Source organism: Plutella xylostella, chromosome 23 (genome assembly GCF_932276165.1).
Source record: "Plutella xylostella chromosome 23, ilPluXylo3.1, whole genome shotgun sequence".
In the NCBI taxonomy this organism is placed as follows: domain Eukaryota; kingdom Metazoa; phylum Arthropoda; class Insecta; order Lepidoptera; family Plutellidae; genus Plutella; species Plutella xylostella.
The window spans coordinates 5,504,493-5,527,626 of NC_064003.1; the positions used below are offsets into that span (position 1 = coordinate 5,504,493).

Here is a 23,134-nt window from a genome sequence, read left to right on the forward strand (position 1 = left end):
TCAATGTCCCGAGGTACAAGCGTCCCAAGGTACGTTACGTTACCCTATTGTAAAACACAACACAATTCGAATGAAGTTCGATGCACGATTTATTTATCTACAAACTATTCCAGCGGCTAAACCGTTCAAAATAGATATAATCCTTTTAGATGCACTATTGACATGGCTGAGGTTCTCATAAATTTTATGATCCCGCCATCATAGATTTGAGGATGAATTTGCATACGGAGACGAGAAAAACACGCGCCACGAGTTGAGCGAAAATACCTATCTATCATAATGCTTTTGCACATTTATCCTGATATATTAGATATTACTTTGTGGTTTCAGAACGTTTTAGATCACGATAATACTTAAGAGGAAGTACGAGTACTTTGAAAGTCTATCATTTATGATGATTTAAGTACTTACCTGCTGAAATGTTATGTGGTGGCTTGAAAAATTAATTATAATAATATGAACAGTATCCTATTTACAGACTTTCTGCCTTTTCCACCATATTTTATTTGGATATGATAAAAAAAAGTCTGTTACTCATAATTTCAGAGAATGGCATAGCATGATTGTTATGCCCATAACCCGAGTCCAGGTTGTTCTATGTGCCCATAGAAGTAATAAAACTAACGTTATGCCACATTTAACCTTTATCAAAACCTTCTGAAAGTATTTAAGCAAAAAAATTGCGATACACGTTTAAATATATGCGCGGAAAAGCTCATCGGACTGTTAAAAAAGCAGCTGTAATTTTCGCCGCCCATTAACACGATTCGATTAACAGAACCGGGGAAGTTTAATCAGGATTAACAAACAGAACTCGATTAACGAATCGATTCCGCCACATGATAACATATTCAATATGTGCGGTAATAATCCTAGCGACATCACAGTGGAACAGAGGCGAGGAGACCACGCGACTTGCATACTGACGTGTGGGACAAGTTACAGGCTTACCGGGACAAGATTTAGCGCGGCTTGCACAACAAAGTTAATCAAAATTAAGTCGTTTGCGTCTTGCTCTGACATTATACTGCTTGATCATATTTTTATTTAATTTTGATTACTTAACTTGGCCGTCCACCAACCCGCACTTAGCCAGCGTGGTGGACTAGGCCTAAACCCTTCCTTCATTGGAAGGAGACCCGTGCCCCAGCAGTGGGGACGTAATGGGTCGTGATGATGACTTAACTTTGTTGTGCAAGCCTAAAAGAGAAAAAAAATCCTACCAGCCAAATGTTATTTCATATATTTTTGCCAAATTCGTTTATGACTACTCTACTACTATGAAAGCACGTGTAGAGAGCCATTCCGTAGCGTCACCGTCTAAAACGAGAATAAAAATAATATAAATAGGACTTCATAAAATTTTGTATGTAGCCAGGATTAACACATAGGCTACCTTTCATCCCCGAAATCTCACGAAAACTTTTTTTAAGCTGTAGTCAAGTTTATGGAAGTATTTGGCTATGAGCCTCAAATTTTTAAACACAGCCGTATGCTACACAATTACACATGTAAGTGCATGCACAGGGACAGGCTGAAAAACAGCGTTGCGTTGCTGCCCTGCAGCTCAGACCCTTTTGTCTCCACTTATTATTAGTTTTAGTTTATTTTTATTTTAACATAATATATGTTATTGAGACTAATCAAAATATTTTTCTTTCTTTCTTTGCTTTTAAATTCCTTCATTAGCACTTGGACCACCGAGTTATTATGTGACATGACCATGCGTGTCTCCTATCTGTATAAAGGGTTTGTTCCATTTACGGAATACTAGGACCTTGTTAAAATTAAATTATGTACATAATGTCGGTGGCAATTTTATTGACGCGTGATAAAATGGGGATATTAAACTCTTCGAATAACTGGAGTTGTTCGTACTTCAGCACATGAAACATATTATTATGTGTTTCATATTTTATGAAAACTGGCTATAGGTGATAAGTATATAAAGTTATAAATTTCTCGTATGCTCAATTGCTCATCGCTGAATCTTATTGCTATTTCTATGCGGACTACTTTTTTTTGGTGAAGTTTATTAGCTTCTTGGCCATACATGACAAAATTATAAATAGGTACTTGATATTCAATTTTAAATATGATTAGTTATATCGCATCTTCAGTATAAAAGGGGCTTAACTCTAAATTTCACGATACTGAGTTACAGTCATAGAAAGACCAAAAAAGGTATGCTCTATCCGATGTGATATGGACAGGTCGTCAAAGGTTTAGATTTATACAGGTTTAAAACCGATTGTTCCTCTTTAGTTCTGTACTTCTATTGTATTGTAATTCACCCTTTAGAAGAAAATAGGCTCATATCGTAAAACATCCATCAATCATTAAATTATTTTAGTGTTAAATAGACATTTTGAGACTTATAGCAATATTATTAAAAAAAAATAGAATTAAAAAGGCCTAAGTATAAAATAGTCTTTTTAAAAGTATTGAGTTCAGAACAATAAAGGCTTAAGTAATACTAGTTTTGGTTAAAAAATCATAAAATAATATTTATAGTACAAGAGCTTTACGTCTATTATATTAACAAAAAAAAGACATCCCAGGCTTCATGAATAAAATATAACATAGTCCCATTTTTACCCATATTAGTTAAATCAATACTATCAAAGTTGAAAATGAAAATTTCCGGATAGTTTTTTGCGATTTGCCAACAATTTAGTTTTTTTTTTTTTTAAATAGTTATTTATTCAGTAGAAATAAACACACTTAACAAAAAACAAAAACGCCAAACTGTACAACAGTTTGTTGGCGTGACGCGCTCTTAACATTTGTTTTAGCAAATCTTACAACTAATATACCTACTTAAATAACCTAACCATAATATATACATAGATACAGTGAGTATGAATTACGCCTCTATTATCCTGAGGGTGCGATATGTATATTTGCAAGTCACATTGTGGCATTAGGTGGTAAATTATCCATGATAAATGCTTTAAGCAAAACCCGAGTCCGCGTTGTTCTATGAAGCAAAATAACAGACAAGAGGCAAGAAAAAGTAGTTTTGCGGATACAAAAAATACCTTACGTGTTCGAATATGTCAATATGCCCATAGGGCTCTTATCAGTGCATATTATTATAAGCAGTACACTTAATTTCACTTATCACTGACAGGATCTAGTGCTCCTTATGTTTGCTTGTCTCTCCATAAGAGGCTTTTCCAACATCTTGTTAATCTAAATTTATGTGCATATACTTTGAATAAATGTCTTACTACTGCTCAGCTGACATGCACCAGACTCGAGAATTTCTTAAAATGGCAAATACAAATTCCTACAAATTAAAGCTGTCACATCCAATTTGAAGTTGTAGCAAAAAGGTGGTTTCCCATTTTGGTGCCTGCTTTGAACAATAAAATAACACACATGCCCGAGCTTTAAATCATGGCGAAGCAATAGCAAAGGCAAACTTTTTCACCTTCTGGTCAATCTAATTACTTATGCATACATCTTCAAGTTAGGGTTTCTGAAAGAGATCAAGTTTTGTCTAATATATACACACATTAATTGTAACTTATTAATAAAAAATCTTATTGTTACTAGACAATAAATTTCCTAAAAAATTAATAGGTAAATTCAAGTCAATAATTTTCTTAAAAGTTTTACAGTATGGTAGCAATCTAAATCGTTACATATTTTTACAAAGTATGATAAAGCTCACATCATGCGCAGATCACCATTAATTTGTTTTGTTCCGGCAAACAGAAATATAACAAAAACTGACTGAGACATTGCCAAGATGCCACAAAGATAGATGAACGCTAAATATTCACAAATAAATCGCAAGTGAAAATGACGGCTTTATGTGTGTTGTTAGAAAAAGAGAAAAATAAAGTATTTTTCATAATTGTTGGAATTTCTGCAGATTTCGTATAGTTTTAAAGGAAATAGATGCGATTGATCACACTGATTTACTTTGAACTTGAGCCTTCAGCTTACATAGTGGCGTTACTAAAACAATGGTTATAAAGTTAATTATCTTTCTTTGTTTAAAGTGTGTAAAAACAAAGAATTACTTAAAGGCTTCCCTTGGAGAACCTTCCTTGAAGATTTTCCCCTTTTTAAATCCCTCTGTATAAATTGCAATTTAATAACGCACAATGATGCCAATGGGCCTCTGTCAAAATGAATCAAATTATTTGATTGATTGATTGCTTGATAATAATAATCGGTTAATCATGATGATGAGTTTTTTCCAAGTAGGTCAAGATGGACGTACAAAATATAATTCATCTTATCCACTTCCGAAGGATACTTCAAATCAATACTTTGGCTTCCTGAAAATAAAATCATTAACCGTTGCAGTAGTATTACAGAAGCTATTTATGTCTATTTAGTAATTATAAATATACCTACCTACTAACCAAAAGTTAAAGTAATTTGCTAATTTTGAATTGCATAAATTATCCAGGATCGTAAATAGAGTAGGTACATTATATCCCAATTCTAGATATTTAAAATTTATGGTGAAAACTTCGAATTGGCTATACGATATAGGATAGGTAGCTATACTTACCCAATATATATATATGTGTTCGACGCTCAAACCTTACAGAATATAATATATTTGAAACAGATCTTTGAGTTTTGTTGACTTTGGATCTAGGATACGTGTATTTTTGGCAGTGTTGACATTATTAAAGAGATTGGCGAATATCTCTATCACGGTTGAGTCTGAGTAAACAGTACTTATCTAACCTTTTCTAATATTTGTCAAAAAATCTTAAATACGAGACGTGTGGGTCGATATGTCTCGACGTGGTTGATATCAGGATGTCATGATAGTTTGTAAGGTTGTCTGGAAGGAATGATTTTGAGTGATAAGACTGAAGGCGACCCCTTGTCATGAAGGTTTCCGTTGTGGAATGGCCGCAGTAGAAAAGTCTATTTATTTACCGAGTCTCGGGTTTTGGCTGTTAAATGTTTTTGTTTTGGAATATCGTCAACCTAGCTAGAAATTGAGGTATGTATTATGACCACCTCTAAATACTGGACATTTCAAATGCAAGTCCAGCAGTAGGTATAGGTCAGGGTTCGGGGTATGAGAGTGGTCACAAGTATTAGCCGGAAATATTAGGTTAAATCTCAAATGTTACTTGGATATGCTAGTTCTCTAGTTAGAAATGCAAATTAGTTCTACGGAATAAACTTAATTTATGCATACAAGTATTCAAATAATGAACCTAATTTACTTGGGTACTTGTACTACGTAGGTTTTAATACGCATGTGAATTTAAACCACATTTTTGAGTTTGTATTTTTGAAAAGCTGATGCTCGCTTAGCATCGCTAGGCCAAGTACCTACTCGTATTACATACTATGAGAGTAAGTGTTTTATGTACCTAATAGGTACCTACAATGTTTTTAAGTTTATCTTGTGTAATACTAATAAGTTCTCAATTGTTTTTTTAATGTGTATGCAGTTTGATACGAACGAAGATTGCAGGCTTATTTATCCTAATCCTAACTAATACTATCAATGCGAAAGTAACTATGTATGTCTGTCTGTTACTCTTTCACGCCAAAACTACTGAACGGATTTGAATGAAATTTGGTATAAGTACTTACATAATTATGGTCTAAACCCTGAGAAAGAACATAGGCTACTTTTTATCACGGAGTTCCCTCGGGAAAACTTCTTAAGGCGAAAAGAAGCTCGCGGGGACTGCTAGTGAATTATAAGTTTGGAACTCTACTGACGAATTTCTGCAAATTTTTCGCTGCGTTTATGGTTTGTATAAATAATATTTATTGTTTGCTTTTAAATAGGTACCTACCTATTTATTTTCTTGTTTTCATTGGACACTCTAGATCTTCTAACATAGAACAAAATCAACGCATTTGCAATGTGAAATAGTACTAAACCAGATTTACACCGTGAATTTAAAGTTAACCTTTTAAGGGTGGTTTTCGTCAAACTCTGACCAGAGCCACATCTAATAGCTAAGCAGCTAAACTCTTCGTCGGTTAGTTCCAAGTGTTTTACTTTTCACAAGCTTTTAACTCCAGAAGACTACAAATTGAATTGAACCTTCTCACACTCGCTGCTGAAGCATGTCTGACCTGAATATCCCGTTTATCTGAGACCACTGGCCAGTTGTTGAGACTTCATGCGACAAGTTGTGTTGGATGCTGCGTTATTAGTATTAATTTTAATGTGGATTAAATTGTAATGATTAACATTATAACATTTTTTTTTATCCGGAATATAACTTGAATCAATATAGGCTTTTACCTTAATGATGAACACTAATGTAGAGCCAAAATGTATCGAGGACGGACCCTATTTACCACCCGTTGAATACTGTATATACCTAAATATGAAAACAGTGTTAAATTATTGTAATTTCTTAAACATCGTTATAAGTGTAAGCAATGATCAATTGCCACATTTTTGGGAAAAATAATAAAAAACAACAACAGATTATTGGAAGTAAGGTGGCCAATATTTCAATCAGTAAATTGGTTTATGGCACTTTTGTAAACATAACAGAGGACCATTTTATTCGAAACAGGCTAATTGAATTTTCCTTTTACGCCGTTTTTCCCTTTACATGAGTGCTATCACGTCTCTGTTATTGTGTGTCAAGTTTTTATAATTAGGTACGTCGTCTGCATTTTTGTTTATTTACATAAATAAAGGTAACATGAAAAAACACTTATTTAATTCTATCCCGGGCACTTACTTCGTTCCTCAGACGAAACCATTAAACATCGTTAAAAACCACAATGACAACAACCATTCCAGAAAAAAAATATCAAAGACTGGCACAAAAGAAAGAAAAACTTACAGGAAAGCGCTCCAACCATTGACACTTTTTAAAAATAAAGTCCAATCGAACACATTCAAATTCGGAACCACGAAAGTTAGGGGTGCCGAAAACTGGCGGGATTTTCCGACACACGACCGGCCGCCCGCCACCACTGGCCAGACTGCAGAACTGCCTGAATGATGATAGCGTCCATTGATAAGATGTTGTTCCGGAATGCCGGGTGGCGACAGATTAGGGAAAGCGAAAAATACTTTTAGAGTTGGCAACATTTTAGCAGCGTCCGAGGTTTACACTGTTTTAAAAGTTACACGGCAAAGTTTAAGACAGTTGATAAGAGGGATTCTTTTAGCAAATGTGTAGGTACTTACTTATATCTAAACGTTATAACTTTAAGAGTAGTTACAGCAGCAAGTAGATTTTGTGCATTTTATTTAATAAATCCTATAAGTACTTATTAGGTTTCGTTTGTATGTTAATCCATACGTACTATCTAACTGGTAGGCAGAATTGTAATAAAATACTGAAGTTAATATTTATTGAAAATATGTAGATATTATCATGATACTTATAATTTGTGTTGGTATTTAGTGTGTTACGTGTATAAACATTATAAACTTGGCAAAAAAATTAAGGTGGTGTTTCTACCAGCGAAAAGAGAAGGCAAGACGAGGTTTTTTTGAAATTTGTATTTTTCTCCTAGGCTTAGCAACTATGAATACTTACCTACCTAATTTAAGTTCAGAAATAGATAGATATTCTTTATTTGTACAGAAAAAAATTGATAACATTACAAACAACTTAATCTAACACGTATGTACAAATGGCTTAAAGCGATTTCTTCCAGAAAATAGTTTTTTCATATAGCCTGTAAATATAGAGCTACCTAGAACAGTATAAATCAGCAAGCGTCCAGGCGACCGGGACCCAGTAAGACCCAGTACAAAGAATCACTCTCCATCTCATAAATTTTATAACACCGACGATATACCGGTTTATATCTGCCCCTGCAACGACTGACACATCTAGTTTAAAACTTTCAGTGTACTAAAACTAGTGGTAATGCAATAATCGCCAGGATTTAGTGCTCAAAGTGTATAAAAATAATACCTTTCTTCAGCAAGAGAGTTTGCGAGGAAGTTTCCAAATGTCGGTCGTAAATAATTTTGTGGTTGGCAGTCAATTTCTTCATTACGTATACCCAGGTAAATATTTTATGAATAATATAAGAAGTTATGAATGAACCCTAATTTCCTTTATTCAACCTTCCACTTCACTTACAAAGTCTTATGTGATGAGATGACATACGACCATGTTATAGAGCCTCATTACAATATTGAGTTTCATCTCATATTGTAATGAGTCTGAAAATATAATTAACTTACGGAATGGAATGGAATTGGAAATTTAACTTGGTATTTAATTTATCCAACCATCAAAGTTGATGGAACATTATATTTTAGGTAATAATACTTCACCAACGAAGTATAAACAAGTGATAACTGTAACATAGAAACCATTTCAACGTTGTTTTCAGAAAAGTTCCTGGATAATTTATTTCAATATTTATGCATAAACTGACCTATCTTTTTAGTGCTCTCTTGCAATGCATTTGCTTACATTACAAATGTATTTTTCACACGTACGTATAATGGTCCTTTTGTGCTTCATCCATGTTGCATAATATTAGTTTAAAAAATCTTACGATGATTACCCTAACTATATATAATATACCTAAATTGCAATTGCATTTAGAATTTCAGCTTCAGCGAATATTATAGAACGATATTGGCTATGGCTAAAGGTGCGTGTGGTATGTAATATTGCGTTGTTGAATGTCTCAATGAAATACCAATAACTATGTTTAGCATTCCAGAATGTTCTATCTGCTAGTGTGCTGAGTTGCGAAAGTTATCGCTTCGGTCGGTTCAGGCACATGAATACTAAATAATATTTTGCGTAACGATGAATACATTTACCCTGCTCTTGTGATGCGGATCAGATCAGATGTTTGCTACTACACTCACGGGCAATGAAATAGTTCCACTCACAAAGTGCTGACACTAAGCGATCCCATTTTTTTCAAAACATCGAATTTTAAATTTGAACAGAATAATATTATTGTTTTTAGTTGGTAACATCCTGATGCTCTTTTAAATGTACTTCAATGTTCCACAAGGCGTGGAATGAACCTTTTCATTGCCCGTGAGAGTATCTTATCGGACATATTCGATCAGTGTAACGATTTGCTATAAATTAGTTATGACGCGTGAATTTTTAGTGGACACTTTTCAACCTCAGCTCAAACCATATTTAACCTGACCCTGACCAACCCCAAAGGTCACGAAGATTGTTAAATAATATTTGGTTGCGACTTGGCGAGTGAAAAATATATTTTAAGGAATAAGTGTAACGGGGAAGTAACTCAGGAAAAGCTTATATTTCTCCCACAATTTGAAACAGTAAAAATTAACAAGCTTTCTAAATATGGAATCTTCTTCTTCATCAGCCTTATAGCAGCTTACAGCTGGACATAAGCCTCTGCCAAAGCATTGGATGCGATCTGTAGCTTTCAAGCGCGTCCATTATTACCAGCCACCTTTCCCATCCCACTCAACCTAGCCGGTATGTATCCCTACGAATATTTCAGGCTTTACCGGCATAACCGTAAAATATCTCTTTGTGTACTTTTTTCAGCAGTCTATGTCCCTTAAAACAACAGTGTGAAGTGGTTGCAGCAATTAAAGGCAAAAAGGGAGATTACAGGCGTCAGTGTATTTTTATGTTGTCAATATACATATATTTTCTTTGTGTAAGACAGTAAGTAATACAGCCTGGAAATTTACCGTTGAACTTTCCCACATACGTACTTACTACGCAACTTTAAATTTGTGTCCAACTTTGAAATAGCAGAAATACGGCTATTCCGACAATTAATGCTGATTGAGAAGGTGTATTTAGACTGTCTAAACTTTAGTTGTTGAGTAGATGTATTTACCTTCCGACGGAAAAATTCAAAGCTTACTGATAAAACTGCACCCTGTATTTGTGTATGAAAATGGCGGAGATTCCATAGAGAAGTGAACACTGGCGTGTGATTGGACGAAGAGTGTCGTTTGTGGATACTGGACCTAAATATACGTGAACTATTTTCAGCTGACGCCGCGTGTCGCTTGCAGACCGCATGTGGAGTGTAGCGGAGGTACAGTCGCCTAGAGACTACAACAACATACAGTCACACTGTTTGAGAATTTAATACGAGGTAACTACAATTTAGCGTGTCGACGACATAAAATAAATGGTCTAGAGTTTTTCTGAAGGAAAGTAGTGAAGGGATTAGCAGTAAGATAAGTTGCGAGTTTCTGACTGCCCAGAGTGCCAACTGCCCAAAATTGATTAAGTACTTATAATTTAATTTGTTAGCTAATTGTACAAAAATCTCACGATATCTTCGTTTATGTTTAATTTGCAATAACAATGAAACCATTAGCTTTTCTGAGTCATTTACCTTTGTAGTATAAATAGAGTTATAATTAGTATCACTACTATACCTCCGCTACACGCAGCCACCGTCTGAACTCAGAATCCAAACACATTACCGTCTCGCAACCTCTACGCTTTGAACGTTTATTACACCACTGAGTTAAACATTGATTAACTATAACAAACTCTTGCTAATTACGCTAGTGCGGCCATAAAACGCTGTGTGATCGCATCATTCGGAAGTGAACATGGGAACATAAAACAAGGATTAAGTGGCAATGGTGTGTTTGACGGGAGCAATGGGGACGCTACTATGGATTGGTTTATTGATGGTGTCGGCCGGTGCTGGTGCTGATATGACGCTAGGTAAGTAAAGTGATACAAAAAAAAACTCAATGTAGGTATTAAAGAACACTAAACATATTGTCTTCTTATGATAGGTCTATGATACAAAACATAAGGTGGTGTGTTAATCAAAATGTGTAAATCTGCAAAGATATTTTGGACACTATTATTTAACTGTTAAATCCTTTTCAAAGTCGGCTAAAATATTTAATACTAGAAAATAATATAATTTTAATCAATACCATTGCTGATGCTGACACAATTATGCTAAGTTTACGCTATTGGAAAACCATTTCACATCTCATGAAAGACATTAGGCGTTACGACCTCTCTTCAATCAGTAACAGGACAATGCAAATCCATGACAGTATCGGGCTATTCAATATAATATTGAAGATTAGGCTTATATTGAATCAAAACCATTGCCTACTTTATATCAATATTCAATATTCAGTAGACATTTGAACTCGGATTTTAGCTGAAAATTTAATTTTAATCTCTTTTAGATAAATGCTCCAACATACATAATTGCATACAGCCCGACAATGAGACTATTGGATATGTGCATTGCGTATGCACAATTGCACATGGATATTTTGTCATAATCATGTATCCGTAATAACTCAAGCCTCAAAGAGTAGACAGAGAGAATCAATGGACCAAATATTGATACTGCAGGGCAGTGAGAAAACTTAACGTTTGATTTCTTAATCCGAAAATTAAATCTTAGAATTTCCTCGGACAAGACACTTCCTCACCTAAAAGCTCTATTATATACCTAGCAGTCAATCCTGATTTTCGTTGTTTCTGAATAGTTTTTTCTGAGTGCCATCTCGTATTGTCGGCAACCATTCCGGCTCTAGTAGTATTTTATTCGATACAAAAGGTATATAGTCGAATGCTTTATTTTCCGTAACGATTATAGGGTGAGGTGTAAGTTTCGATAATTTACGCAAACAGAGGTGATTGCGATGTTATCCCAAAGTTGAACAGAATCTGAAATTTGTTTTATACTAGTGTATTAGTGACCGCTTCTTTGTAAGAAAATAATAATATACACTAAAATTAAAAAAAGAATCTTCACTTTTTCGTTTGCATAAGACGCCTTTTTTACTGTTCTGTTATGTTTTTTTTATGCAAAACAAAGTGTATTGTATTGTAAAATATCCAAACTTACACTAGACATCCTGTGCTGTAAATATTACCGGTCCACTGCCGCTTCACCCTACATATCGCACCAACAGTCACTGTAAACTCCGAACCAACCGAGCAATGTATTGCAGGTGGTATATTCTACGAGGACGATGTGGACATGCAGTCTGCGTTCAACCTGAGCACTCGCATGTATAACTTCACCTCTTCCATGCGGACCGTGCAGCGGGGGCAGATACTGGAGGTCAGCGAACATGTCTGCGATCTTGTTAAGGTAAGATGCTGATAAAGCCTTAAATCAAAATTTAGTGGTTTGGTGCGTTTAGGGTGTTTTAAAAGTGGTACTTACCTAAGTATAGTAAGTCAAACACCCCACTGTGTTTCAGAATTGCGATTCGGTAAAATCAGACTTCACTTCGCATCTCACTTCGATCTTCATTCTCCCTTCACCTTTCACTTCACGTTCGTACAGTTATGACGTTATATGTCATCTCATACATTATTTGTCAAAATCTCGAATTCGCTGTTCTACGGAAATTACAGAATGCCAATTTGAAAACTCACTCCGGATTCAGAATCGAGTTTTGACAATTAGCTTTATAGAATCGCAATGCAGGGGGTTCAGAGTACCCACTTTTGGCTTACTATACGTTTAGCTTTTTTACAACTCTATAGTAAATTTTAATGTAATCGCAACGTTGATATTGCGAGCTATTTCTAACGGGTTAGTTCGATATTCGAGCACTTTTTTTAAACTGACGGCAGTTTTGACAGTAACAGTAAAAACGCAGAGCCAACTCTCTGCCAATGGCAAAGTTAATAATGGCAACAATTTTGTAATTTTACGCGTAAATAATAATTACAGACTAGAACGGTCAACTACGGAACTTTGTGAATTCGTTACTAATGTTATAGGAAACTTCGGTAAGTCAATGATTACAGGCTGAAAGTGAAAGCTCTTCCAATGTAGTATATTATAGCACTTATACTGTTTTGTATTTTTATATTTTGTAGATGTATAATGACAAAATTAGAATCGATTCAGCCGTTTAGGAGCTACACTGCCACAGACAGATACATAGGCATGTTAAACTTTATTTACAGCACCCCAATTTTTCGTAGGTAAAACACAGACCAAAAGTTTAAACGAAATTAAAAGTTAACCATGTTTTGATAGTCATAAGTTTGTTTGTAATGATGGCGATAATGACTTTAAAGTGCAGGGAAACAGTGCTTTCTTTGTGAGGCTGAACGAAAATAGTCCCTGCTAGAGTCGAATTAACGTGTAAATTACTGTTTACCGATATCGATTTTGTAATTAGTCCATTGTCTAGTTCTACCATTCTACCATAGTTCTAGTCCGGTTTGAATGATTCAAAAAGCGGGCATATAATTTTATGGCATTTTCATTCTTACTCTCTTTTAGATTAGTGTCTGAAAAATACCTGCAATACTCGTACGAGTAAGATAGCAGATTCAGATTGCAGACTGTTCAAATGTAACGTCGTTTATCACCTACCATTATCCATATAGAATTAGAAGTCAGTAGGTCATTATAGGTGATACTGGCATTACACATTTCATGCTTTCATGTACCTATGTATTCGGAATAAAATATTCCGATAACACATTTTACAACCTTTCCATATTTAAGAGCTCACTTGCACCCATATTGAACCCTCAGAGTGCGAGTCAACATCTACAAATATCTGATGAAGTATGTGTACCAAAGTGATACCATTGAAATTGGTGTATATTTTCATCGCGCCATTTCCCTCTCACATCTCACCTTATCTCTGATACCAAATTAATTTTATGCTAACTTTTCTTGCTGTTGCTGCCAACAACTGACCGATCCGCTCCAGCGGCCGCTACACGAGTTAGTTATCGACGTCGATAAACTTATTTAATGCGTGATCCACCAATCTTGCCGCTGTATTTATGGCGGATCGCGATATAGTGACGTATATCTATGTCGATAACGAACCCGTGTAGGTGTGGCAGCATCTCGCTGGAGCCGATCTGTCACTATCTTACTATGTATCGACCCAGCCCTAATAAGTGTGGTAGGTCGCCAATTAAAGTCCATAAAGGGTGGTCTGCACATAGACCGCTGTTAAATCAGCACTGCTCAAGTCAGCTTTCCACTTGTCCCTTCTTACTATAACTACTGCGTTTCAGGAGGGCCTGATCGGCATAATCGACGGCACAGGCGGGCGCTCCAGCGAGCACATCCAGGCTGTGTGTGACATGCTCGAGGTGCCACACGTCCTCGTTCAACACAACGACTTGTTCACCGCCAACTGGTCCATACTGAACCTTTATCCTAGCGGGGAGGCTTATAATACGGTGAGTTGTTGTTAGAAGTGAGAAAAAATAACTATACAGGTAGTGGAAAAAGTGGTATAGTAAGCGAAAAGAAGGTGACTCAGTACACAGTAATAGTAATTGATTCGTGTAATTCAGTAATTCAGTCCGCAAAACTTTCTTCGTACAGGTGAATTACTTGATAAGATAACCGTGTACTAAAAATAACTGAGAAAGTTTATGGTACTTTTATTGTACCTAATATAACGAACATTAGAGGAAAGTGACATGATGTAGTTAGGTAAGTAAGAAAACCCAACCTATAAGTTAGTCTTGAAATCTATCTGAAAGCAATTTTTAATGAAATTGAATCCTGTACGATTGCTTTTTACCTACTTTGAGTTATATTTTATAAATGAAATGAAAGATATCTATTACATAAAATACTAAAAACTCACTTCTAATTTATTTCCAGGCATTGGAGAAATTGATCATTCACAAGGGCTGGCAAAGTTTCACGGTGCTGTATGTGAAGGGCCACATTCTGGGCAGAGTCGACAATCTGTTCAGACTTGGAAACGAAACTTCGGACATGATTGTTTCAGTACGAGAATTGAGTGGAGAAGATTACAGGTAGGTAAATAGAGACCAAAAACGTTAACTCTGCAAGTAGTTAAATATGTCTTTTTCTTTAATGCTACCATACTACCACCGACACCTTAGCAAGTAACAATTAAATAAATAAGCAGCGTCGCTCGCTTGTCAAACATATGTCAGATCCATACACGTTACGTCAGATTTGACAGGCAAGCGCCACTGCTTAGGTACAGTCAGCTGCATAAGTAGCTATACACATTTGAACCTTGTCAATCTAAAAAACCGCCTATCCATTCGTTGAAGCATTGACGGTTCGTCAGTTTGACAAGGTACAGAAGTGTTTAACAACTTATGCAGCTGACCGTACCTATTGTTTATTGAAAATCTTCGGCGGTGGCTTACCACTGGTAGCCCTAAATGATGCAATCGATCCTTCAGATAAATATATTGCCTTTGTTGCCTTCAGAGACGTGCTAATAGAAGCCAAGGAGTCAGAGTTCACAAACTTCGTGGTGGACTGTCCCTCGCAGAACATCGAGCTGGTGTTGAACCACAGCCAGCAGGTCGGCTTGCTGGCTGACGAGCACTCTTACATCTTCCTGTCTCCCGATCTCTTCACGCTGGATCTGACGCAGTACCGGTATGGAGGAGTTAATGTTACTGGTAAGGAAGGGAACTGCTGCCGCTACACAGGCTCGTTATCGACGTAGATAAACGTCACGATAATATATCGCGATTTGCCATAAATATGGTCCAGTGATTGGTGGAACGCGCATTAAACATGTGTATCGACATCGATAATTAACCCCTGTAGCGGCTACTGACGTGATAAGTCTCGAAAGCGATACTCGTTTCGTATAACGTTGTTGTGCTCTAAAAATAACAAAATACTCAACGAATAAAAGTCCTCTTCTACAATCGTTACGGACCTGGTAGGGCCCTGAAATAGGCTACTTGAGACTTGCGACACACATCAAGTGAAGTCAGGATTCCTAGGCATACTTGCGTTTGAATAAGTTAGAGCCAATTTATTTTCGTTGTTTACATTACTTCTTCATTCCACAGGGTTTCGCCTAATGGATTTGAAACAAAACAAAAAGATGTGGGAGTACACGGCAGATCTCAATGAGGAAACAGGTCAAACGCGGGAACCTGAAGAAATCAAAACTGAAGTGGTCCTCATTCATGATGCAGTGAAAGTTTTCTATGAAGCATTGAAAAAAGTAGCGGTAGAACCGCAAGAGCTTAGCTGTGATAATTATGATTCTTGGGCGTATGGATCGTCTTTGCTTAACTTTATGAGAACGGTATGTAATACAAAATTAATTACGACAGAGACTCTAGACATCCACGTCTTGGAAACAAAATTAAACTTGATAAAACTTTGTGTGGAAAATCCTATTAATGTGTTTAATCATTATTAATATTTATTTTGTTGTTGTAGAACAAAATAAATGGTATAACGAGGCAGCTTTTGTTCGACGGTTTTGGACAGAGAACTAATATCAACTTGGAGATTATGGAACTCACGCCCGCTGGTAACCAATCAGTTAGTATTTTATAAAATAGGTTTCAAAATTACAGTGTTATAGGCATCTTTTCATAAACAGCATGGTATATCAAGTTTCTGTATTTAAATAGAACACCAGTTCCTTTTTTCTTTTATGTGCTGTACTGTACCCCTTTAAAAATCTAGAACTTATTATCATGATTAATGACCATTATTCTTCTATATCCGTTGGTCCGATGACATTAGGAGAGTGACTGGACCAAACTGGATGAGAGTAGCACATGACCGTGGGACTTGGCATAACATGGAGGAGGCCTATATCCTGCAGTGGGTTGACATAGGCTGATGATGATGATGATGATGATGATTCTACTATACCTATCGTAGAACAGCGTTTTTCGTTATTTTAAAGTTTTTTTTACACATGTTTACGTGCTTAATTATGTTTTATAATTAGATTGGCGAGTTCAACAATGGTTTGCTGGACATACAGAGGCCAGTCCTGCCTGTTGCTCAGCTGACTTCAGAATCTATCATGAAGAATAAGACATTCATCGTTCTTATATCTACGGTAAGCACGCGGCCATAATTCTGTTTTTTATTCACAAAAATCTGTTTAAAATTAGTAGGTACCACTAAGGTCTCTCTGTCTCTACGTTGAATCTCTACTATTGTGTCAGTTTTGGTAATTAGAAGCCAACCGTAGAAAATAACGTAGGTACTTACCTAAGTAGATAGATAGATAGATATTCTTTATTATTATTAAGTACTACATAGCGTTAGTTGTTTCTTGTTTACTTTGTGATTTTATCAGTCGTGTAATATTTTATTTATTATTTCAGACAGCCCCTTATGGATATATAAAGGAGTCGCTGCAAGAACTGGAAGGAAACGATAGATACGAAGGTTTCACAGTGGATCTTATAGAGGAGCTTTCCAAGCTTTTGGAATTCAGCTATGAGTTCAGGGAGCAAAATAAATATGGTACATTATACGCAAATGGGAAGTGGGATGGCATGGTCGCAGAAATTATGGATGAGGTAAATTATTTAGCTAACAATAATTATAATATATAAAGCTGGATTACCACTCACTGACTCATTGACATAGTAGTTCTCCCAGAAGGAGCCATTTTTTGATATGAAAATGTTTTAGGGAAATGTACAGGGTGCTCGGGTGAGTAGAGAAAAACCTCGACATTTTAAAAAAAGTTGTAAAAAAAAAAATTTTTTTTTGTTCCTCCATTTTGGTGACCATACATTTTTTTATATTTCGAGGGTGTATTAAGAATGTTTGACAGATTATAAAAAAAATATAAAAAAATAAAAAAACAAAATGGCGGCCGAGTTGCAGTGAAGCAAAGTTTAGGGCGTGTCAGACCCGACTTGAGGTGAATTGATCTCCCGGAAGGGGGGGAGGTGGGGGGATGGTGTTTTTTGTAAACGGTGGGGCACATGATGAAATTTAAGGGAAAATTCCAAAAAATTTATTTTTTTTTTATTGCGGGGGGAGGGGAGATTTTTTTATAAAAACGTGTTTTTTCGGGGATTTTCAAAGCATTTTTTTATTGTGTTGGGGGCATTTGACAGGTTCGATTTGTATGGAGCGGTTGTGCAGTTTGACGAGTAGAGTTGCCATGCGAAAGAATTTTCCCCATTTTTAGGGTAAATTTCGAGATTTTCCCCAAAAACATGAAAAGTAGAAATGGCCACTTTTGATTTTAAAATTTGATGCAGTTTTGTCGGAAAGACCCGTACTAATGACATTTGACCATTTTTATTACTTTCGACTGGCAACCCTGGGCGATAGGCGAGATTATATTTTTTCGGATTTTTTTACGTCGACCCAACTTGAGGTGAATTGATCTCCCAGAAGGGAGGAAGGTGGGGTGATGATTTTTTTTGTACACGGTCTGATGTATGGTGCAGTTTATGGGAAAATTCCGAAAAGTTAAAAAAACAAAATGGCGGACTGCTTTGGCGGCCATTTTGTAAAAGTGACTTTTTTTCACGATTTTTGATTGATTTTTTCACGTGTTTTGAGTGGTAGGAGAGATTCGTCTTGTAAAGCGCATTTGTGTAGTTTGTTGGGTAGACTATACCAGTTAAATAAAATTTCCCCATTTTTAGGGAAAATTTTGAGATTTTTCCCAAAAACATAAAAAATAGAAATAACCGTTTTGGATTTAAAAAAATGATGTAGTTTAGTCAGAAAGGCTCATACTAATGACATTTGACTATTTTTATCACTTTCGGCTGGCAACCCTGAGAAATACGGGAGATTATATTTTTGAAAAAGTTCGACGTCGACTCAAGTTGAGGTGAATTGATCTCCCAGAAGGGGGGAAGTTGGGGTGATGTCTTTCTTTGTTCATGGTTGGATATATGGTGAAATTAATAGGAAAATTCCGAAAACTGCAAAAATCAAAATGGCGGATGAAGTGTCAGCCATTTTGTAAAAGAGAAATTTTACATTATTTAAGGCTATTTCACCTGTATTGAGTGGTCTGACAGTTTTGACTTGCAGAGCGCGTTTGTGTGTTTAGGTACGCTTAATTTTTCTATGAAATAAAAACTCCCCATTTTTAGGGAAAAAAACAAAATTTCCCCAAAAACATGGGAAATTTTACATAAATATGCAATTTTATCCCTTTGAGATAGTCTGAGGGGATTCAAATGTATGGCGCGTTTGTGTAGTTAAATGCATAGATTTTTAATATAAAATAAAAACTCCCCACTTATATGAAAAAAAAACAGAATTTCCCTTAAAACATGGGAAAATTTACATAAATATGCATTTTTATCACTTTGAGATGGTCTGAGGGGTTTTGAATGTATAGCGTGTTTGTGTAGTTAAATGCATACAATTTTAATTTAAAATAAAAACTCCCCACTTAGAGGAGAAAAAATCAAATTTTCCCTAAAAGCGTAGAAAAAATTACCAATATTAGCACTTTCACCCCGTTGAAGTGGTCGGACAGATTTATGGTATATGGCGCATTTGTGTAGATAAATACAAATAATTATTATTTAAAATAAAAACTCCCCACTTGTAGGGAAAAAATCAAAATTTCCCTAAAAACATAGAAAAAATTACCAACATTAGCAATTTCACCCCTTTGAAGTGGTCAGACAGATTTGTGGTATATGGCGCATTTGTGAAGACAAATACAAATAATTATTTTTTAAAATAAAAACACCCCACTTTTAGAGGAAAAAAAAATATTTTCCCAAAAAATATACAAAATGTAAATCAACTTTACCAAAGTGTAAGGGCCGAGCGCAGCGAGGCCATAGTCCTTCTACAAGCTATACCAAAATAAAACCAGCCGAGCGCAGCGAGGCATCCGACAAGTATCCCTGCCATTAAGGAAAGAAATCCGAGCGAAGCGAGGCATTACGTATCATAATTAACAATATCAATAAAGAAAAACTACGGGAAAAGTCCCGTTAAAGAAGTGGAAAGCCGAGCGAAGCGAGGCAAAACAACCTAAACCATCAATCCAAAACCTAGAGAGCCGAGCGGAGCGAGGCAAAACTTCTGAAACCAACATCCGAAAACCCGAAGAGCCGAGCGAAGCGAGGCAAAACAACCGAAACTATCATTCCGAGACTGGAGAGGAGCCGAGCGAAGCGAGGCTATACTACTTTAATCACCAACTGCCTGTTTAACTGGAGACCCGAGCGCAGCGAGGCAAAACAATCCAAACCATCATACCACAAACATTGGAGAGCCGAGCGCAGCGAGGCAAAACATTTCAAAACATCATACCACAACCACTGAAGAGCCGAGCGAAGCGAGGCAATACAGCTTAAGTAGAACCTGACCGTAAAAGAGGAGCCGAGCGAAGCGAGGCAAATCAATGCGAACCACTATACTGCAAACCCTGGAGAGCGAAGCGAGGCAACTCTACTCAAACCCTCGTCAACTCAACTATATAACCTGAGAGCCGATTGTGGCTAAGAAATAACTTGAATGAATAAAAAAGAAAGACAAAGTGTAAGTTTGGCCGCGTTTATAGTTCCATACGTGTGCAACCAATTATGAATTAAATTTAAGAAAAGCATAGTTCTATGATGTTAAAAAACGCACTTTATCCTACTTACTTTGTCTTAAACAGCAAGCCCACATAAGAAATTAATGAATAAAAAAGCCTGTAAATTTCGTTTCTATGAAAAAGTTTCTTTTCAGGACAGAGTAAACTTATAATCGAGACGCTAGAAAAACGCGCGAATGGAGGTGACTCAGATTTATGAGGTGTTAAAGAACTCAATATTTGTACACAAAACGATGTCGGCTCGCTACTAGGTAAAGTTTACGAAACCAAAAAATTACCATATAGATCAGTTTCTCTACCGTACATTTGTGTGAGACAACCCGTAATTCATAATGAAAATAGTTTTCACCGCAAATATTAACATTCCTGTGGAGTTTTTTTTAATGTAAAGCCAAATTCAAGAAATATCCGTTGTACAATCCGGGCAATGAATAAGTTCCACTCACAAAATGCGACCCCATACGACCCCAATTTTTACTAAGATTTATAATTTAAAATTGGAACAAAATATTACCGTTTTTAGTTGGTAATATCCTGACGCTCTGTTAAATGTACCTACGTCAATGTTGCAGAAGACCGCATTAAGCTAGATTTTTTCGTTTAGCTTTTCTCAGTGGAATCTTTTCATTGTCCGTGAGTGTATTATGGCAAAGTCATTACCAAATTTCATACTGAAATTAGATTTCAAGGGAAAACTAAACCCCATAAAATGTTCGATACGTTATAGTCAGGTGAATAACCGTATCTCACCAAAATTCATACTGAAAACCGTATCCCACATAAAACAAAAATCATCAGTACCCCTGTTATAATGAAATAATCATAGTGAAAACAGTTTTTAAGGAATACAAAACGCAAAAATGATTTGCTACAGTATATTCAAGTCAATACCCTGCTGAAACTGAAATTCATACTGAAAACTGTTTCCCGCGTCAAACAAAATCGTCAGTACCCCTTTAATTAATAAAAAAACATAGTGAACACAATTTTTAAGGCATAACAAAACGCAAGAAAGATTTGCTACGGTATATTCAAGTCAATACCCTGCTGAAACTGAAATTCATACTGAAAACTGTCTCCCACCTAAACCGAAAGCATCAAAGCACCGCGCGGCTGCTTGCAGCCCGCGCCACAACGCGACCTCTAGTTATAATATATAAAGCTGGATTACCACTCACTCACTCATTGACATAGTAGTTCTCCCAGAAGGAGCCATTTTTTGATATGAAAATGTTTTACGGAAATGTACAGGGTGCTCGGGTGAGTAGAGAAAAAATCCGAAATTTTAAAAAAAGTTGTAAAAAAAAAAAATTTTTTTTGTTCCTCTTTTTTGGTGACCATACATTTTTTCATATTTCGAGGGTGTATTTAGAATGTCTGACAGATTATAAAAAAAATATAAAAAAATAAAAAAACAAAATGGCGGCCGAGTTGTAGTGAAGCAAAGTTTAGGGCGTGTCAGACCCGACTTGAGGTGAATTGATCTCCCGGAAGGGGGGGAGGTGGGGGGATGCTGTTTTTTGTAAACGGTGGGGAACATGATGAAATTTAGGGGAAAATTCCAAAAAATGTATTTTTTTTTATTGCGGGGGGAGGGGAGATTTTTTTATAAAAACGTGTTTTTTCGGTGATTTTCAAAGCATTTTTTTATTGTGTTCGAGGCATTTGACAGATTTGACTTGTATGGAGCGGTTGTGTAGTTTGACGAGTAGAGTTGCCATGTGAAAGAATTTTCCCCATTTTTAGGGTAAATTTCGAGATTTTCCCCAAAAACATGAAAAGTAGAAATGGCCACTTTTGATTTTAAAATTTGATGCAGTTTTGTCGGCAAGACCCGTACTAATGACATTTGACCATTTTTATTACTTTCGACTGGCAACCCTGCGCGATAGGCGAGATTATATTTTTTCGGATTTTTTTACGTCGACCCAACTTGAGGTGAATTGATCTCCCAGAAGGGAGGCAGGTGGGGTGATGATTTTTTTTGTACACGGTCTGTTATATGGTGCAATTTATGGGAAAATTCCGAAAAGTTGAAATCACAAAATGGCGGACTGCTTTGGCGGCCATTTTGTAAAAGTGACTTTTTTTCACGATTTTTGATTGGTTTTTTCACATGTTTAGAGTGGTTTGGGAGATTTGTCTTGTATAGCGCATTTGTGAAGTTTGTTGGGTAGACTATACCAGTTAAATAAAATTTGCCCATTTTTAGGGAAAATTTTGAAATTTTCCCCAAAAACATAAAAAATAGAAATAACCGTTTTGGATTTAGAAAAATGATGCAGTTTAGTCAGAAAGGCTCATACTAATGACATTTGACTATTTTTATTACTTTCGGCTAGCAACCCTGAGAAATACGGGAGATTATATTTTTGAAAAAGTTTGACGTCGATTCAAGTTGAGGTGAATTGATCTCCTAGAAGGGGGGAAGGTGGGGTGATGTTTTTCTTTGTACATGGTTGGATATATGGTGAAATTAATAGGAAAATTCCGAAAACTGCAAAAATCAAAATGGCGGATGAAGTGGCAGCCATTTTGTAAAAGAGAAATTTTACATGTTTTAAGGCTATTTCACAGTTTTCCAGTGGTCTGACAGTTTTGACTTGTAGAGCGCGTTTGTGTGTTTAGGTACGCTTAATTTTTCTATGAAATAAAAACTCCCCATTTTTAGGGAAAAAAACAAAATTTCCCTAAAAATATAGGAAATTTTACATAAATATCAAATTTTATCCCTTTAAGATGGTCAAAGCGGTTTCGAATGTATGGCGCGTTTGTGTAATTAAATGCATAGATTTTTTTATTAAAAATAAAAACTCCCCATTTATAGGAATAAAAACAAAATTTTCCTAAAAACATGGGAAAATTTACATAAATATGCAATTTTATCACTTTGAG

At 35.9% G+C, this 23,134-nt stretch overlaps 1 protein-coding gene across 1 annotated transcript in view; it reads left to right on the top strand.

Annotated features, from left to right (window-relative positions):
- Nucleotides 1-10,365: 10,365 nt before the first annotated feature.
- Nucleotides 10,366-23,134, top strand: part of LOC105382557 (glutamate receptor ionotropic, kainate 3) — a 31,969-nt gene continuing 19,200 nt past the window's right edge. Inside the window, exons 1-9 of the mRNA XM_038113595.2 lie at nucleotides 10,366-10,637; nucleotides 11,900-12,042; nucleotides 13,950-14,117; nucleotides 14,551-14,708; nucleotides 15,139-15,335; nucleotides 15,738-15,979; nucleotides 16,117-16,221; nucleotides 16,640-16,753; nucleotides 17,025-17,222. Coding sequence (XP_037969523.2) covers nucleotides 10,550-10,637; nucleotides 11,900-12,042; nucleotides 13,950-14,117; nucleotides 14,551-14,708; nucleotides 15,139-15,335; nucleotides 15,738-15,979; nucleotides 16,117-16,221; nucleotides 16,640-16,753; nucleotides 17,025-17,222 — 1,413 coding nt within the window. The 5' untranslated portion in view covers nucleotides 10,366-10,549. The remainder of the gene's footprint in view (nucleotides 10,638-11,899; nucleotides 12,043-13,949; nucleotides 14,118-14,550; nucleotides 14,709-15,138; nucleotides 15,336-15,737; nucleotides 15,980-16,116; nucleotides 16,222-16,639; nucleotides 16,754-17,024; nucleotides 17,223-23,134) is intronic.